We start from the raw sequence: 15,919 nt of genomic DNA on the forward strand, positions 1-15,919 counted from the left end.
AGTATCCTAAGATAGATAATTCCTCATTATTATGGTGCGCACATCACAGCATTATTGTCGCCTGCAGATGACGCGGCGAGAGGACGTGATGATGAACGAGGGGAGGAGGGCGAGGACATGCCCGCCCCTCTCGCGGAGCTCCTCTCTCACATCCCACTAATTGAGGTGAGTATTAACTTGGAGCCTGAGCAGCAGCTTTCATATATTAATTTTCCATCGCATTATGAAATTGGTGATCTTCAAGTATCGCGCTTTTCACTTACACTGCATCAGCATAACACTTATGTTGTGTTATCAGTGACGTGACATGTTTGAGTTTGTGACACACAGTGTGTTATCAGTTACCTCTTGTTACAGACTTGTTTGCTTTACAGGTAACGAACGTGACGCCGTTCAGTGCAGTAGTGCAGTGGCAGCCTCCCCTGCTCCCACACTTCTCCCCCCCGCAACAGTATTGCCCAGACGGTAGCCATGAGCAGCCTGCAGGGGGTGGCAGGAATAACCTGGGCAGCGATGAGATGACAGTTGACGCGGGGGTCAGCTACACTGCAGCCGACGTCAGTTACACGGCGGCTGATGTTAGCTACACAGCGGCTGACATCACCTATGAAGTTTTTGTTAACGGCCACCTTGTGGGTTCAGTAACGGCTGCCACCAGCTATCAGCTGCATGACCTCAAGCCGGGCTACGAGTATAAGCTGCAGTAAGTCATGCATCTATCAACACCTGGAAATATCTGTCAATAAAGCATCCATCTACACCCAGAAATTTCTATCATACATTGGAAAATTGATCGTGGAAGGGAATTTTAACAAGCACCTGTTGGTACAGGCTTGCTTGTGGCAGTAGTTAGGCTTCTCAATCAAAATTTATGTCAGACCCAATGACTGCATTGTGGGAGGTTTAAATAGCAAAAAATTTCATAGCTTGTAACCAGTGAAGGGCAATTTCCTGTTGTTGACACTTCAGAACTAATAGTCTATTTGTGGCAGGCTGCTGTGCTGCTGCGCTGGGATACGCGCCACATCGCTGAGCCGTGAGGTTATCTTCGTCACTCCAACCACCGTCCCTGAGCAGCCGTCGCCTCCACGACTCTTCAACAAGTCCAAGAACAGCCTCTTTGTCAAGTGAGTGAGAGGTGACAAGAACAGCCTCTTTGTTATGTGAGTGAGAGGTGACAATAACAGCCTCTTGTCAAGTAAGTGAGAGGTGACAAGAATAGCCTATTTGTCAAGTGAGTGAGAGGTGACAATAACAGCCTCTTTGTCAGGTGAGTGAGAGGTGACAATAACAGCCTCTTTGTCAAGTGAGTGAGAGGTGACAAGAACAGCCTCTTTGTCAAGTGAGTGAGAGGTGACAAGAACAGCCTTTTTGTCAAGTGAGTGAGAGGTGACAAGAACAGCCTCTTTGTCAAGTGAGTGAGAGGTGACAAGAACAGCCTTTTTGTCAAGTGAGTGAGAGGTGACAAGAACAGCCTTTTTGTCAAGTGTTGAGAGGTGACAAGGACAGCCTCTTTGTCTAATGAGAGGTGACAAGAACAGCCTTTTTTGTCAAGTGAGTGAGAGGTGACAAGAACAGCCTTTTTGTCAAGTGTTGAGAGGTGACAAGGACAGCCTCTTTGTCAAGTGAGTGAGAGCCTGAGAGGTGACAAGGACAGCCTCTTTGTCAAGTGACTTTGGAACCTTGGAGGTGACAAGAATGAGCCGTGTTTTGAGAAAATGCAGCCGGGAAGCCTGTGTCATGTTGAAATCAAGATACATTCCAATACTTTAACTGTTGGGCATAGTAGAAAAATGTGGCAATTTCAAGTGTTCTCGTCTCTTGGTTTAGCGTCTTGACCTAACCGAGTTGTTCTCTTCAGTTACATTTGCAGTAAATTCACTTGTAGTTAGCCACATGCTAGTGCTGATGGTAGCGTGAGCTGTAAACAGGATTCACTTACAGGTGCGCACTGTACCTTACAATGTCGATATTGTGCCTTATGTACGTTTGCATCATGCACTTGTGCACAAGGTAACCTACATGTGTTGTAGTGCCTGATGTACTTGTACCTCTTGCACTAGTACACATTGTACCCCCACATAACATAATCATTTACTCCATTCCTACAGGTGGGTGCCACCTAAAGATGGAGGTGCGCGCATCTCGAGCTACACGTTACAGATCACGGAAGGCAGCGCTGAAGGGGAGGGGCTCTGGAGGGACGCGTACTGTGGCCGCGGCCGTGATTTCACCGTCAACAACCTCACTCCGGCCACCAGCTACAGACTTCGCATTGCCGCCTTCAACCTTAATGGACCCAGGTGCAGTCAAGGCTCTTTGTGCAGTTAGGGCTCCAGGTGCAGTCAAGACTCCAGGTGCAATCAGGCCTTCAAGTGTAGTCTGGAATCATGGTGCAGTCAGGTAGCCAGCTGAAGTCAAGGCTTCATGGAATTTGATGGGTAGGTACACCAGCAGGCAGGCGTATAGGCTCTGCGTCAACAGATTCAAGTCTCTCAATGAAGCAAACTATTGTAATCCACTCATAGGCTGGCATTGTCAGGGACTAAGACCAAGCTATCTGTGTTTGCAGCAACTGGAGCAGGGAGCTCGTGTGCAGCACGTGTGGGGTACCCCCCGCCAAGCCGTGCCCCCCTACGCTCCTGAAGGCGACGGTGTCATCCCTGCTGCTGTCCTGGCCCCGCCAGTCTCCCAATGAGCGATACGTCCTCAAGATGGAGGACTGCCAGAACACCTACGGCTTCCTCGTTGTCTACAGAGGACCTGACAACTCCTACTGCTGCTCCCAACTGCGGCGGAGCAGCAGCTACAACTTCAGGGTAAGTTGTTTTGGAGTCAGTGTAAATGGTTTTGGAGTGAGGGTAAGTGGTTTTTCTGTTCAGGGTGAGTGGTTTTAGGATTAGGGTAAGTTGATGTTTATATTTGAAGATTATCCAAGCAATCAGGACCCCCCTTTATTAAGGATGTGTTGGAGTTGGTCTTCTAGTCGTGAACCTACACTTTGTCCTGATCTCGTCTTCGGTTAAGCGGATGGACGAAAATATAATTGTAATGAAAAATTGTGTTATCTTCCTTTTAATATAGATGCATAATCATCATTGTTCAGATATGATTCGAGGTAATTTGTTTATCCACTGTCATTGTTCCGTCAGCTCGGTGCTGAGTCAGATGAAGGCTCGTCACCTCCATCGGACGTGGTTTGTTACTGCACGCTTCCTGAGCCCCCAGGGGCGCCTTCCCCACCCTCCGTCAAGGGGCGCCGCAGCCACGTGCTGCGTTTCACGTGGGGTCCTCCAGCAGACACCGGCGGCGCCCCCATCCTCAGCTACAGGCTGCTGCTGGATAGTGGCAATGGTGAGCCTTGCTCACTTGATAGGTATAAATGAGCTCTGTTCCCAATTGTATATCTGCCCCAATATTTAATGAGCTCTGTCACTAATTGTAGTGATGAATAGTGAGTCCTGCCTTAATTGTAGTGATGAATAGTGAGTCCTGCCCTAATTTTAGTGATGAATAGTGAGTCCTGTCCTAATTGTAGGGATGAATATTGAGTCCTGCCCTAATTGTAGGGATGAATAGTGAGTCCTGCCCTAATTGTAGTGATGAATAGTGAGTCCTACCCTAATTGTAGGGATGAATAGTGGCATCCTGCCCTAATTGTAGGGATGAATAATCAATAGTGAGCTCTGCCCCCAATTTTAGCAATGAATGACATGAGTCCTCTTTCGTGGGTAGTGATGAATAATGATCGCTGCTTGCAGGATTCGAGGTGGCGTACGAGGGCACGTCGTGCGAGTGCGAGTGCCGCGATCTGACGCCAGGCAAAACGTACGCGGCAGCGGCTCAGGCTGTCAGCAGCGGCGGGGAGGGGCACTGCAGCAAGCCTGTCATGGCCACCACTGAGCCAGTTGTGCCTCAGCAGTGTCCCCCGCCTGCCCTGGCAGCCAAGCCCAAGGCCAACGTCCTCCAGCTCAAGTGGGGTCAGTAACGCGGCTCTAGTGGGGTCAGTAACGCGGCTCAAGTGGGGTCAGTAACGCGGCTCACGTGGGATCAGTAACGCGGCTCAAGTGGGGTCAGTAACGCGGCTCAAGTGGGGTCAGTAACGCGGCTCAAGTGGGGTCAGTAACGCGGCTCAAGTGGGGTCAGTAACGCGGCTCTAGTGGGGTCAGTAACGCGGCTCTAATGGGGTCAGTAACGCGGCTCAAGTGGGGTTAGTAACGCGGCTCTAATGGGGTCAGTAACGCGGCTCAAGTGGGGTCAGTAACGCGGCTCAAGTGGGGTCAGTAACGCGGCTCTAATGGGGTCAGTAACGCAGCTCATGTGGGGTCAGTAACGCGGCTCAAGTGGGGTCAGTAACGTGGCTTAAGTGGGTTCAGTAACGCAGCTCATGTGGGGCCAGTAACGCGGCTCAAGTGGGGTCGGTAACAGACTACAAGCTAAATGCGAAAAAGTACAAGTTCTTTGCAATTACATACATATGTTATGAATTGTAATAAGGATATTATTCAAATGTGTTTTGCACTAATTCTAAAAGTTAATGCCGCATGTGCCTTGGAGGCCATCAATCACCTTCAGTGTTGGTGTGACTTATGCAGCAAATGTATTGACATTTAAACTACCCCCTGATTTTACCGAAACGATAGGTGTTGTTATGGCAGATTGTCAACGTAACTTCAAAATAATCCGTTGATGCTCCCATTTAGGTTGGCAGTGCAAGTGTGGCCCCATCAATATCGTACTGTAGGATTTGAACATATTTCTCGTTTGCTACCACAGGTCAGGGTCTTTTTTTTTTTTGTCACCAAATTGATGATGTTTCTGAACTGTGAACATGTGCTAGGCATTTCTATCCAACTAAAGTCTTGAATGCCTCCTCCAGACCCACCTGCATTTGACGGAGGCTCTATCGTCACCGAGTACAACGTTGAGCTGCAGCAGCCCCAGGGTGACGCGAGACTCGTCTACAGCGGCGTCAGCCTCGCCTGCACCGTTGCTGGGTCAGTGGGCCTCGTGCGTCGCTGGGTCAGTGGGCCTCAAGCGTCGTTGGGTTAGTGGGCCTCAAGCGTAGCTGGGTCAGTGGGCCTCAAGCGTAGCTGGGTCAGTGGGCCTCATGCGTCGCTGGGTCAGTGGGCCACGAGCGTTACTGGGCCAGTGGGCCACAAGCTCTGGTGCTTCAGAGCTGAGCTCTCGCGGTGCCTGTGTGGCGTGAACTGTTGTGAATTGACATCACAGTAACGCGGTCGTAGAGTGTTTGCTGTGAGGGTGAGCAGATGTTCACACCGTCAGCTTGTGTGCCGTTTGCTGCCTGGTGTTCTCACCATCAGTTTGTGTGCAGTTTGCTGCCTGGTCGACCCTACACGCTGCTGGTGCGGGCGGTGAACGCTGTGGGCCCTGGCCCCTGGTCTGAACCACTGCAGGTGGTGAGTGGACCCGCTCCTCCTGAGGCCCCTCGATGCCCCCAGCTAGCCTGCCGCTCCCCTACCGTCGTCTGCGTCAGCTGGGACGAGCCTGCCAATAACGGCGCTTGTATCGAGGCCTACAACGTAGAAGTGGCTGAGGTGCGGCCAGCGCTGTCTGTCCTGAAAAAGTTAATTTCGTTCTTTGCGAGCTATTCGTGCTCAAAATTTTTGTTGCATTGATGACATTTAGTATCAGTAAACATAGGGTTTACACTGTCTACTGATGGGGACTCTCATTACCAGGCATTTCGGAAGTATTAGCTTTGAACCAGCTAATATACCCGAAGGCAAGGGGTTAAGTTACCCCGATGTTTCAGGTGTCGCCCTCACACCCGGAGTCATCAGAATCGTCATCGACGTGCGGAGACTCGGAGCCCACAGATCTTACGTTTACCCACGCCACATCGTCAACCACGACGAGCGCTGAAGTCAAGCATCTCCAGCCCGATACGTCGTACGCTATGCGGGTGTGCGCTCTCAACGCGGCGGGGCTTGGTGGCTTCTCACCACACTCCATCGTCATGACCCCGCCTTCTGCGCCATCGGCGCCCACCCACGTCACGGCCACCGTCACCTGCACGTCCATAAACCTGAGATGGACAGAACCCAAGTGTAATGGCGACCCTATTCTCCATTATCTGATAGACCTGGCTGACGCCGGGCGATCTATCGCCACCGCGGGGCCTGTGGTTGAGTGCACGATTCCCGACTGTCTCCCTGATACTCAATACAAGTAAGTCCTCACTGCGCATCGCCTTCCTTCATGAAACATAACATGCGAAGGTTTGATGCTCGAAGCATAAAGGCTTGATGCTTGAAGCATCAAGCCTTTGGAAGGAAAAATTACTCTCCGATTCCACAATTACAATTTTTTATGATCTCAGTTAGCCTTAAAAGTGAGTGGCGGTTGAAGTTAAGTCTTCCACAGTATGGGAAATTAGGTCTTCAAAGTAGGTCAATACATGTCTCCAGCCCTAGAACCAGCCTTTGAATAATAGAGCGAATTTTAATTATAATCTACAACCTCTATTATGTTGGAAGGTGACACTGTTCTTATAACGATTATTTTGACCTAGAACATTTTTTTCACTCTCATTGTTTGTGCAGGCTAAGAGTTCAAGCAGTAAACGGGGTCGGTATCGGTCCTGCAAGCGCCACTTTTAAGTGCCACACGAGCCGCCTACCGCCTGCGCCCCCCGCGCTCGAGCTCCTCAAGGCGTCCCACAATTCGCTGAAAGTTTCCTGGGGCGAGAAGAAGCAGAGTATCCTCAAGAACGACCAGCTCACCTACTGCTTGCAAATGGAATTCCCCAACCCGCAAAACCAAAGCCTAGAGTGAGTCATGGTTAACGAGCTCGAGGGTTCCACCTAGTGCAGTGCTTTCATGCATTCTTCTTTAAGGACTAAAGTATACAATATGCAGAAGTTTTAATTAATTTATAAATCCAATAAAATTAAGTATGACCATTTTCTAAGATGAATTGACTCCTTTGTATTTTCAAAATTTTGCATATTGAAAGAAAAATCAATATATTTCTGTTGAGTAATTAGTTAAATACAGTGACTACGCTTAATAAATTGATATTAATCAAATTTCAGACTTCGGATTGCAATTATTTACAAAATAACTTTAATCTGATTAAAAAAAATAACCATCTTACTGTTATTATTTGGATAAACGTTACTAGTTCCGTCTTTCTTAAAGAATGCCGAATGAGCGACCATTTCCTTGTCTGAGATACAAATTGTATTTAAATGCTCTTATTTAAATTATTTAATTCAAATACAAGCATAGGATGTGGGGTTCCTCTATGTATGACGATTTTAAGTGAGTCACAAATGACAATTTGCCCTCTAGTGAGTTAAAGAATTCTTGCACATTGTAGGAAGGTTTACCGTGCGAGAAATGAAGAAATGCTAAAGCATCTGTAATTCAGAATTGCGTAATGCGTAACCTATGATATATTGCAGTGAACTCTCGGTATCTGTGTTTCATTCCAGTGATGTTGTCTTAATTGGTCAATGTACTCCAATTGCAAATTATTTAATTCTTTCATTCTCAAATCTGCCGGAAAAATGTAGAAATAGAAGTCATGGTCCAGGAAAGCAGTTAATCTTTTATGTGGACTTCTCAGTTTTTGAGATTCCTTGATGTGCAATCAGGTTCTGTGGTTTCGGCATGCACCTTCTTGGTCGCATTTCTGAGACTTTTATGCTCACTCAGGTTCTACCAAGTGTACTGCGGCTCGGGCACCTCGTACAGGCTCACGCGACTGGACGAAGCCACCCCTTACAGGCTCAGAATTTGTGCGTCCAGCGAGGCTGGCGTCGGACCAAACTCAGAGCCCGTCGAGTTCCGCACCACATGGGCGCCTCCTGTCGCCCCTAAGGGTGAGGCTACTGGTTGACAAGCTACCTTATTCAACTTATTTGTATCTAAATAATAGGTCCATCTGTTCAAGATCTCGTGCCTTGGGTAGCAAGAATCAGCCATATTGTCATGACCAATGTTTCCATGTCAACTAACTTACTCGGACTAATATCAACGGAGAATATGTTCACTACTAGCAAATTTTTTTACTAGGTTCGTATTTTAGGAACAAAAAGACTTTAGAGGTTATAATATATTTTTTCTAAAAGAAGCAGTATTGGTATAAAAGCTTACCCACAATCAGAGCAAGAGTTTTTGCGCAGCGCCTCGAGCAACCGAGCGTCTGGAGGAGGGGGCGGTGAAGTACGAGGTGGAGTGGTGCCCCGTTCGCTGCCACGGCGGCACTCCCGTCACCTACGTCCTCCAGGCACGCATCGCCACCAAGCAGCTTGATTACACCACCGTACGTCTCTGTTATGTTTACTTTATACCACCGCACGTCTCTGTTACGTTTACTTTATACCACCGCACGTCTCTGTTACGTTTACTTTGTACCACCGCACGTCTCTGTTACGTTTACTTTGTACCACCGCATGTCTGTTACATTTACTTTATACCACCGTACGTCTTTGTTACGTTTACTTTATACCATCAAACGTCTCTGTTCCATTTACTTTATACCGCCATACGTCTCTGTTACATTTACTTTATGCCGCCATACGTCTCTGTTACCCCCCCCCCAAAGAAGCCTGCCGACCCTGCAAAACGAATATTGGACCTTCGGCGCGAAATAGACGACACTGATCTGAAGCGCTAGAAACCTCTCCCTACTACTACTACTACAGTCTCTGTTACATTTACTTTATACCACCTTACGTCTCTGTTACATTTACCTCACACCACTGTACGTCTCAGTTACATTTACCTCACACCACCATACGTCTCTGTTACATTTACCTCACACCACCGTACGTTAGCCTAGATTGTGCAGATGTTACCGTGTATGACTGCACATTGTCCCATTGAGGATACGTTTGAAATCCCAATAGTGAGCATATCGCTAGACATGTGTTGAGTGTGCCTTGTCGTGTGCAGGTGTACACGGGAAGCGACACGCGACACGTGATGGACGTGTGCCCTGGAGCTCTGTATAACGTACGAGTCTGTGCCGTACGCCAGCTGCAGGGCGGGCAAGGGACGCTGCCAGGCGCATACTCTTCACCCACGGTGTTCAACGCCCCTGACGCGGTGCAGCCTACCAGGCCTCTCAGCGACAACACTCACCATGTATGTTCCGTATAAGTATGCGCATCTGTCAACTCATATATTCACTTAATGCAAATATCAAGTTATGTAGGATCATAGCAGTAAACTAATCAGCATGCACTATGCTATGATAAACGTGCAATCGGCTGTGGACTCTGCTTCTATCCTCGAGCAGCAGCAGCAGCAGTAATATGTTTATCAGTGTATGTCGGCATGTCGTCGCATAACTTCTACCTGGCATGTCCCAACACCGTGGCAGGAGTTATTGTGTTCTAGTTCTGCTGTCCCACCTGCCCCATTCTGCTGTAGTCCTTTGCACTCGACTGAACGACGTTCCTGTGTCTGAGAGCTTTTGGGCCCAGGCCCTAATGCCACAGATTTAAGGATCTTTGAATCTCAGCTTCTTTTCAAAATAATATCTTATTTTTACTGCTCTCATAGTTCTTTTTCGTTTTAAATTGTCAATGTAAAAGTTTTTGCATCATTCAACCCGTTTATCAGGCTATCAAAATCACAATTCCGCGTGTAAATTTGACTGTTCTGTCAATTTTTCTTGCTTTCATTAACTTTAAAACTGAAGATGGAGCTGGCCTTCAAATTATTTTAGATGAAATTATTGTTGATTTACATTAAATTTTCTTTTAAATTTCTGGTTAATTCGTGATCACAACTCCTATATGAATCACTTAAATTTTTTTATGGCAACTTAAATTTTTTTATGGCAATGACATATTATTAGGAATAGGCGTATGTGTTGTGAGAATATGACGTGTGTGCAGCGTGGCAGCGCCGGCGGGCGGACGAAGCTCTCGTGGCAGGACCTGACGGACGCTCAGAAGGCGGCGCTGCTGGTGACGGTGTTCTCGCTGCTCGCAGCGCTCCTTGCATACGCCCTCGCGCCCGCCCTGCACACTTGAGTCGTCACGACAACAGCACCTCAGCTTCTCATCAACACCACTTGATGGGATTAATCCCATTTCACTAAATAACAATGCAGAACAGTGTTCGTTTCCCATAACCGTGCATTTTATTCCTTTCAAGTTTATTTTTTCTACTTTTTTACACATATAGTGTTGCAAAATAACTTTCATTGCTGATCAGGTTGAAAGGCCGAATACGGTTCGTCCTAACCAGCACGTCGGGCTATAGCCTTGATGAGTGCTCACTGGAAAGCACGTTAGTTACCGCAGTTACGGCCGGCCACACCAAATGCTGGACCTTAATTATTGTTCAATGTGGTGAGATATTTCTTGGTGTAGCAAGTCATAGTAAACGATTGTATTTTCTTAATAAATCTATTATATGATTAAAGTATGGAATATTTTCATTGAGATTTGTTATTGGATTGTAATACTATTGGGTTTGTTTTGTGAGCGCCTCCACGCGTCCAAACCAAATAAGGCGCTGCTTTAGTCTTCTTGCAAGGTCCTGACGGCGACTGGAGCACGCACCAATTAGGGTAGCTTCCTTTCAAAAGTTGTTGACTTCTCAATGAATTTGTACGTTCTTTAGTCGTGAGAAATAGTTTCTCGAGAGAAGCCACCCGATAATTAGGAGCTTGCTGTCTATTCTCTATAGCTAATTTAGCTTTTCCCATGAGATGCAGGAAATGTATTTTTGCATCTTGACTTGACAGATGATGTGTTGGGTGTTGGTGCCTAGTGATGTTGTAACCACAGCTTTCTTGTTACTTGTGCAGGAAGTTATGGGATTTATTTCTTGATACGTGATGCGTCAGGCCGCAGCTAGCTCATAACTTGTAGCATTTATTAATGCGTTACATTACTTGATCACCTGTTAATAGTGTACGGTTATATCAAGTTCAGTTTAGATGTGATCCTGTGCACTCTCGGCACTACAGGTCATAAGTTGGCTCGTATGTAGAGCGCAACTGCATCGTTTATGTGTGATGTTTGGTATACATGTGTGTTGTGTGTGCACGTCTTAAAGCGCTTGTGAGTACCGCATTTCGTTAAATCGGCAGTATGCAATGGCTGAGAGCGCTCGCTTCATCAGCAGCTGTCAAGGTTCAAGTCCTGCGTCCCATTGCACTACAGTGAAAACACTCCCTCGGTTGAAGCTTACAGCTGACGAAAGTCACGATTACAATCTTGCGTGGAATACTAAGCAGATTGTTTTTGTTCTCTACAATGATTGAGCGTGATCTTGTTATTGTTCTTATAATATTCGGAATTATCTCGCCTGAAAACGGAGCTGCACAATTCACGAGTTATGACTGAAACAACACTTCTAGGATTTACAACATCATGAATGGCAAGAGCTAATGGAAGCCACGTTTATTCGTTACCTTCTATTTATTTGAAGTATTAGAGTTTTTCTTGTTATGATTTATCGAGGAACGAAGTTGGAGTAGGGCGCTGCCAGTGCTTAATCATGTGCATAGTTGGGTGGAGCATCATTGCGCGATGGCAGCTTCTCTTGCGTGCTATCTGGCGCAGCAAAAAATAAGCGCGCACATCCTCTCTCATTATGCTGGGGGGATTTGTGAATCTGAACTGTTCACGTCTTGTCTTAATATTGCTTGGTGGGTTCTTCTGGCGTGGGGTAAGTGTTTGCTGCCTTGTGAGCAGCCGGCAATTATTCAACGGGTATGAAAACCTGGAGAGTTAAGTGGCGGGAGAAGAAGCTACTGCAGTAGCCTGTGTAACGTGTGTGATTACCCTAAAGTAAAACAAATTCAACGTGTCTCAACATTTATTTGCATTTAATGTCGAAGGGTGTATCGCTGACATCATTATTGTATCGGTCCTTTGACATAGGCATTTATTTATAGTATTATATTCTAGGAGATAACTTTTGTTGCTTTGTCGGGATTTTTTTTAGTACAGAGCTGTGGGACACTATTAACTGTCTTATTTCACAGTGTTTTATTTTATTTTCTTCCATATCTAATTGTAATATTGATGTATTTGTTTGTAACTTATTATTTGTAGGTTAGACATAGTTTAGCTAGTTTTGATACGACATCGTCCATATATCATTGAGACTTGACGACCGTTGCGCTCGATTGCAGTTGTTGTTAACTATAGTAACTCGAGACTCGGTCACTGACCCGGACACTGCTGTGTTGATGGTCACTAGCACTGCCACTGCTGTGTTGACGGTCACTAGCACTGCCACTGCTATGTTGACGGTCACTAGCACTGCCACTGCTGTGTTGACGGTCACTAGCACTGCCACTGCTGTGCTGATGATCACTTGAGATATCGACATCAGCCAAACACTAACAGCCGCCAGCCAAACACTAACAGCCGCCAGCTAACACTAACAGCCGCCAGCCGACTATTGGGAGCCTCCAGTCACCATCACCACATGACGTCCTCCAGCCTGTCGCGACGCTTCATTACGTTAGCCTTGCTACTTGCATCGTCGCTGCTGTCACTCAAATACATAAATATATATACCGATGAACAAGTTAACTCTCTAAACTAGAGCTGGTGGTGTTCTTATGCCTAATATAAGTTTCAGACTTTTTTTATATTATATGTGCTTTGAATATCTCGCTGTTACTTTCTACGGTTGCATTATTTATGATTTTACTGCATTTGGCGTTTGCGTTTTAGTTCTCCCCTAGTCGCTTGTTACAATTCCTATTTAGCGTGCTTTATTTTACAACAATAATAATGCTCGAGTGCTGGATTTTCACGGGATCTTCATCACTTCCGGTTTCGAACATTTATGATAAGAATCCATTCGCTATGGCGAAATAGCATCAGCGTTGCTCTCGTCCCAGAAAATGTCTAGGTACTTGCTTCGCGCCGTGCATTATTAGCACTTTTAAGGTCGCCCCTTTTTAAGTTCATTGTTGACAACGAAACACTGCTTTAACGACCAGTCTTGCTACCCGTTTTTTGTTATGGTTGGTGTCTTATAATTATTGTTGTCTTATGCTGTAGTTCTCGTTAACCTATCTCCGTGTTATGTGCACTTAAGCATTTCATCGTCCTAGCTTGCCTTTTTATTAATGAGTGGACACATAACTTTAATATTACCTACCGACCTTATTTCGATGGTTCGAGAATTGTCTTGAATGCACCACTCCTGCACATGTTACTTGTTCGAGTGTGCAATCTTAAGAAATTACCAGTATATATTTCTATTGTGAAAGCTGCTGTGCCAGCTCCCCTGTACCTTGCAAAGTTGATCCACGGCCTCTTCCCACCCACCGGAGGTGGGAGGTGCACGACCAGCAGCAGCGGCTTTTCAGCTGAAACTTTGAGGTTACTTGGAATTATAACCTCTGAGTTACCCGGGGTAATAGCTGGACAGTAGCTCGAAGTAATAGCCGTATAGAGACTGGGTATTGTCATCCACGTGAGGTTACGCCCCTGGAAGCACGTGTGGCGTTTGATCTTCTATGTAGACTCTTTGTTGTTATGATAAAAAGCTGCGTCTTCTAAAGAAAGGCTGCCTGGTCTGTGGAGATTCTGCGGCTGCAGATGTAGCGCCGTTATGGGGTAGGTTGTATGAGGGTTCAGAATATATCTTCACTGCAATTCATTTTGGTTCCGACGTTTTTGGGGAGTCGGAATGAATCAATTCTTGATCAAAACTGTGTATAATGATAATGACATAAAATAGTATATTTAATCTCGTATATGAGTAATATTCTACTCGTAGCTCTGCTACCGTAGAGTAGGATGTTGCCCGCGATCAGTTTGTGTGCCTTAACGTCTGCTCTTCTTTCCTTCACATTCCTTTATTGCCGGTCTTTACTTTGTTCCGGCAACCATGACGGTTATAGACCTATCACTCTGGGCATAATTGTTCAGAGTGGCCTGGTCACGTTGGAGTTGATCGTCTTCAAGTCGATGAAATTTCTGACTTCTCATTGCATTTATTACACTATATTCTTTTTCGCCTATGTATTGACTTGTGAGTTCTATTAAACTCGCGCGCTACTTTCAGTGTGTGTTCTGAAGCTTACTATATTGAAATCTGCCACAAGACGAGCGCTCGTGCCTAAAATTCCATAGCCACTAGACGAGTGCTCGTACCTAAAATTCATTGGCCGCAAGTCAAGTGCTCGTACCTAAAATTTCTTAGCCTCAAAACGAATGCTCGTACGTACGGCTAATTATCTCGAGCCCATCATTCCTTACTAGCGAAACTTCTTAATTTTGAGTATAAGGTTACATGTATTTTATGCTTTTCGTGAAGCACGAGAGGACCAACAAGCCGTTGCCGATGCTTTCTTTGCTCTAAGATTCCCTGGAATGTTTTAGTTTATTGCAATATCATAGTTGATGTATTGTTGCAGGCGCAATTATTTTAGTGTTATTCTTTCATTTACTCACACGTTGTGGACTTTTAATTATTGAAGTCGCGCTGCACGAGAGGTAGTTTTGATACAAGAGACAGACTTTGTCAGCCTCCCGTTCTGCCAAAGTTCAATCTAAAATAATCGGCTAATTAACTTGCTGAATACAGCAATGCTTAAACTCTTCATACGGCAGTCCTTACTTTGACTTTCTGACCATGAATACTACTCAAGTTGTCTGTGCTGTGTATCTTCGTGTAATACTATCATAAAAAAGATATTCTTTATACATGAATAGTTTATGTAAATGCATATACTCACATATGTCTGCAGATATCAATTATATTGTTTTTTATTTGGTCATTCTCTGCCTTCGTGTCCGACGAGATGATAGTTTTGGCTTCTCAACGCCCAACGAATCTGTTCCACGCCACATCGTTGCGGACGTTAAGGGAGATGCGAGGTTAACTGGGGTAACGTTATCTCCATGAATACAAAACAAACTACACTGTAAATTACGCGAATCAAAGTAATCGATGTTTGCGATTGGCTATTATAAAGAAACTGTTTTTCCATATGCATGGAGAAGAATGGATAAGAATCGACCGAAACGTGTAGTCCGACGATGGCAAAACGTTTCACAATATTCCAAACATCGTTCACATTGTTCGAAGAAATCATCAATGCCTGCAAACTAGTCAGTATTCGTAGTTTATTAGATACATCCAGCATTTCCTTCGTTGGCAGTTTAGCAGAGCAACGATTGTCAATCCCTGGGCTTTGAGCGAAACTTCAACACTGAAACCTCCCAAAGGTTTTATTGACGTCTCTGGAAAACCTAGTTAGTTGCCACATGTTCACTAGCGCTTCAGCTATCGCACCGAAAGTCAAGATGAACAAACAACAGGGTGAAAGGTCCCAATTATCAAAGGTTTCTTAAATCAAAAAATCATTTATCACCCACAAGGGGCGGAAAGTCTGTCCAGTCCGCTGAAGCTGGCTTGAAAGAAGCAACGTAAGAATCTCAAAGAGACGAAGTGACAAGGAGGGACAGGTGAAAAGTAACAGAAACTAAGATACTAGAACAAAAGGTCGCTTAAACGGGATGTCTACAGCCCGCACGAGAGAGACAGAGATGGGAAATGTAAGGAATCCTACCTACATAATAACTTAACCCTACAACTGAAGCCTGCATAGTCAGACACCGCGGGCTCAGCGGTGGGGCGCTCATGAACAATCCCCTAAGGGCGCGATATCCCATTTATAGGACTTCTGACAAGTACAGACACGCGCCTGAAGTCCCTCCTGAGGCGAATGCCGGAAAACCTAGTTTCAACTCATGTGAACTACCAATAATTGGATCCAAATACCACTATTGCTAGAGAAGATTCAATTGGAGACACTATCAAGACTCATTCCGATGATTCATCAGGTTTGCATTGATGATTAACGTGGAATATGTTGGAGCACACGAAATATTTCGCTACCCTGGCACAGATAAAGCGAAGTGCTGAATGACAAGCAAGCTTTGGTAAATGAATT

At 45.6% G+C, this 15,919-nt stretch overlaps 1 protein-coding gene across 2 annotated transcripts in view; it reads left to right on the forward strand.

The window, feature by feature from the left end:
- Positions 1–14,732, forward strand: part of LOC108678862 (fibronectin type-III domain-containing protein 3A) — a 35,495-nt gene extending 20,763 nt beyond the window's left edge. For both annotated transcript variants that reach the window (XM_018167357.2, XM_018167358.2), the window contains 15 exons: positions 68–165; positions 375–703; positions 993–1,127; positions 2,112–2,303; positions 2,573–2,819; positions 3,153–3,354; positions 3,762–3,980; positions 4,880–4,997; positions 5,336–5,558; positions 5,777–6,192; positions 6,567–6,794; positions 7,684–7,850; positions 8,154–8,293; positions 8,926–9,117; positions 9,876–14,732. In XM_018167357.2, coding sequence (XP_018022846.1) covers positions 68–165; positions 375–703; positions 993–1,127; positions 2,112–2,303; positions 2,573–2,819; positions 3,153–3,354; positions 3,762–3,980; positions 4,880–4,997; positions 5,336–5,558; positions 5,777–6,192; positions 6,567–6,794; positions 7,684–7,850; positions 8,154–8,293; positions 8,926–9,117; positions 9,876–10,013 — 3,044 coding nt within the window. In that variant the 3' untranslated portion in view covers positions 10,014–14,732. The remainder of the gene's footprint in view (positions 1–67; positions 166–374; positions 704–992; positions 1,128–2,111; positions 2,304–2,572; positions 2,820–3,152; positions 3,355–3,761; positions 3,981–4,879; positions 4,998–5,335; positions 5,559–5,776; positions 6,193–6,566; positions 6,795–7,683; positions 7,851–8,153; positions 8,294–8,925; positions 9,118–9,875) is intronic.
- The last annotated feature ends 1,187 nt before the right edge of the window (positions 14,733–15,919 follow it).

This window comes from Hyalella azteca, unplaced genomic scaffold, assembly GCF_000764305.2.
Source record: "Hyalella azteca isolate HAZT.00-mixed unplaced genomic scaffold, Hazt_2.0.2 contig6695, whole genome shotgun sequence".
NCBI classification, from domain to species: Eukaryota; Metazoa; Arthropoda; class Malacostraca; order Amphipoda; family Hyalellidae; genus Hyalella; species Hyalella azteca.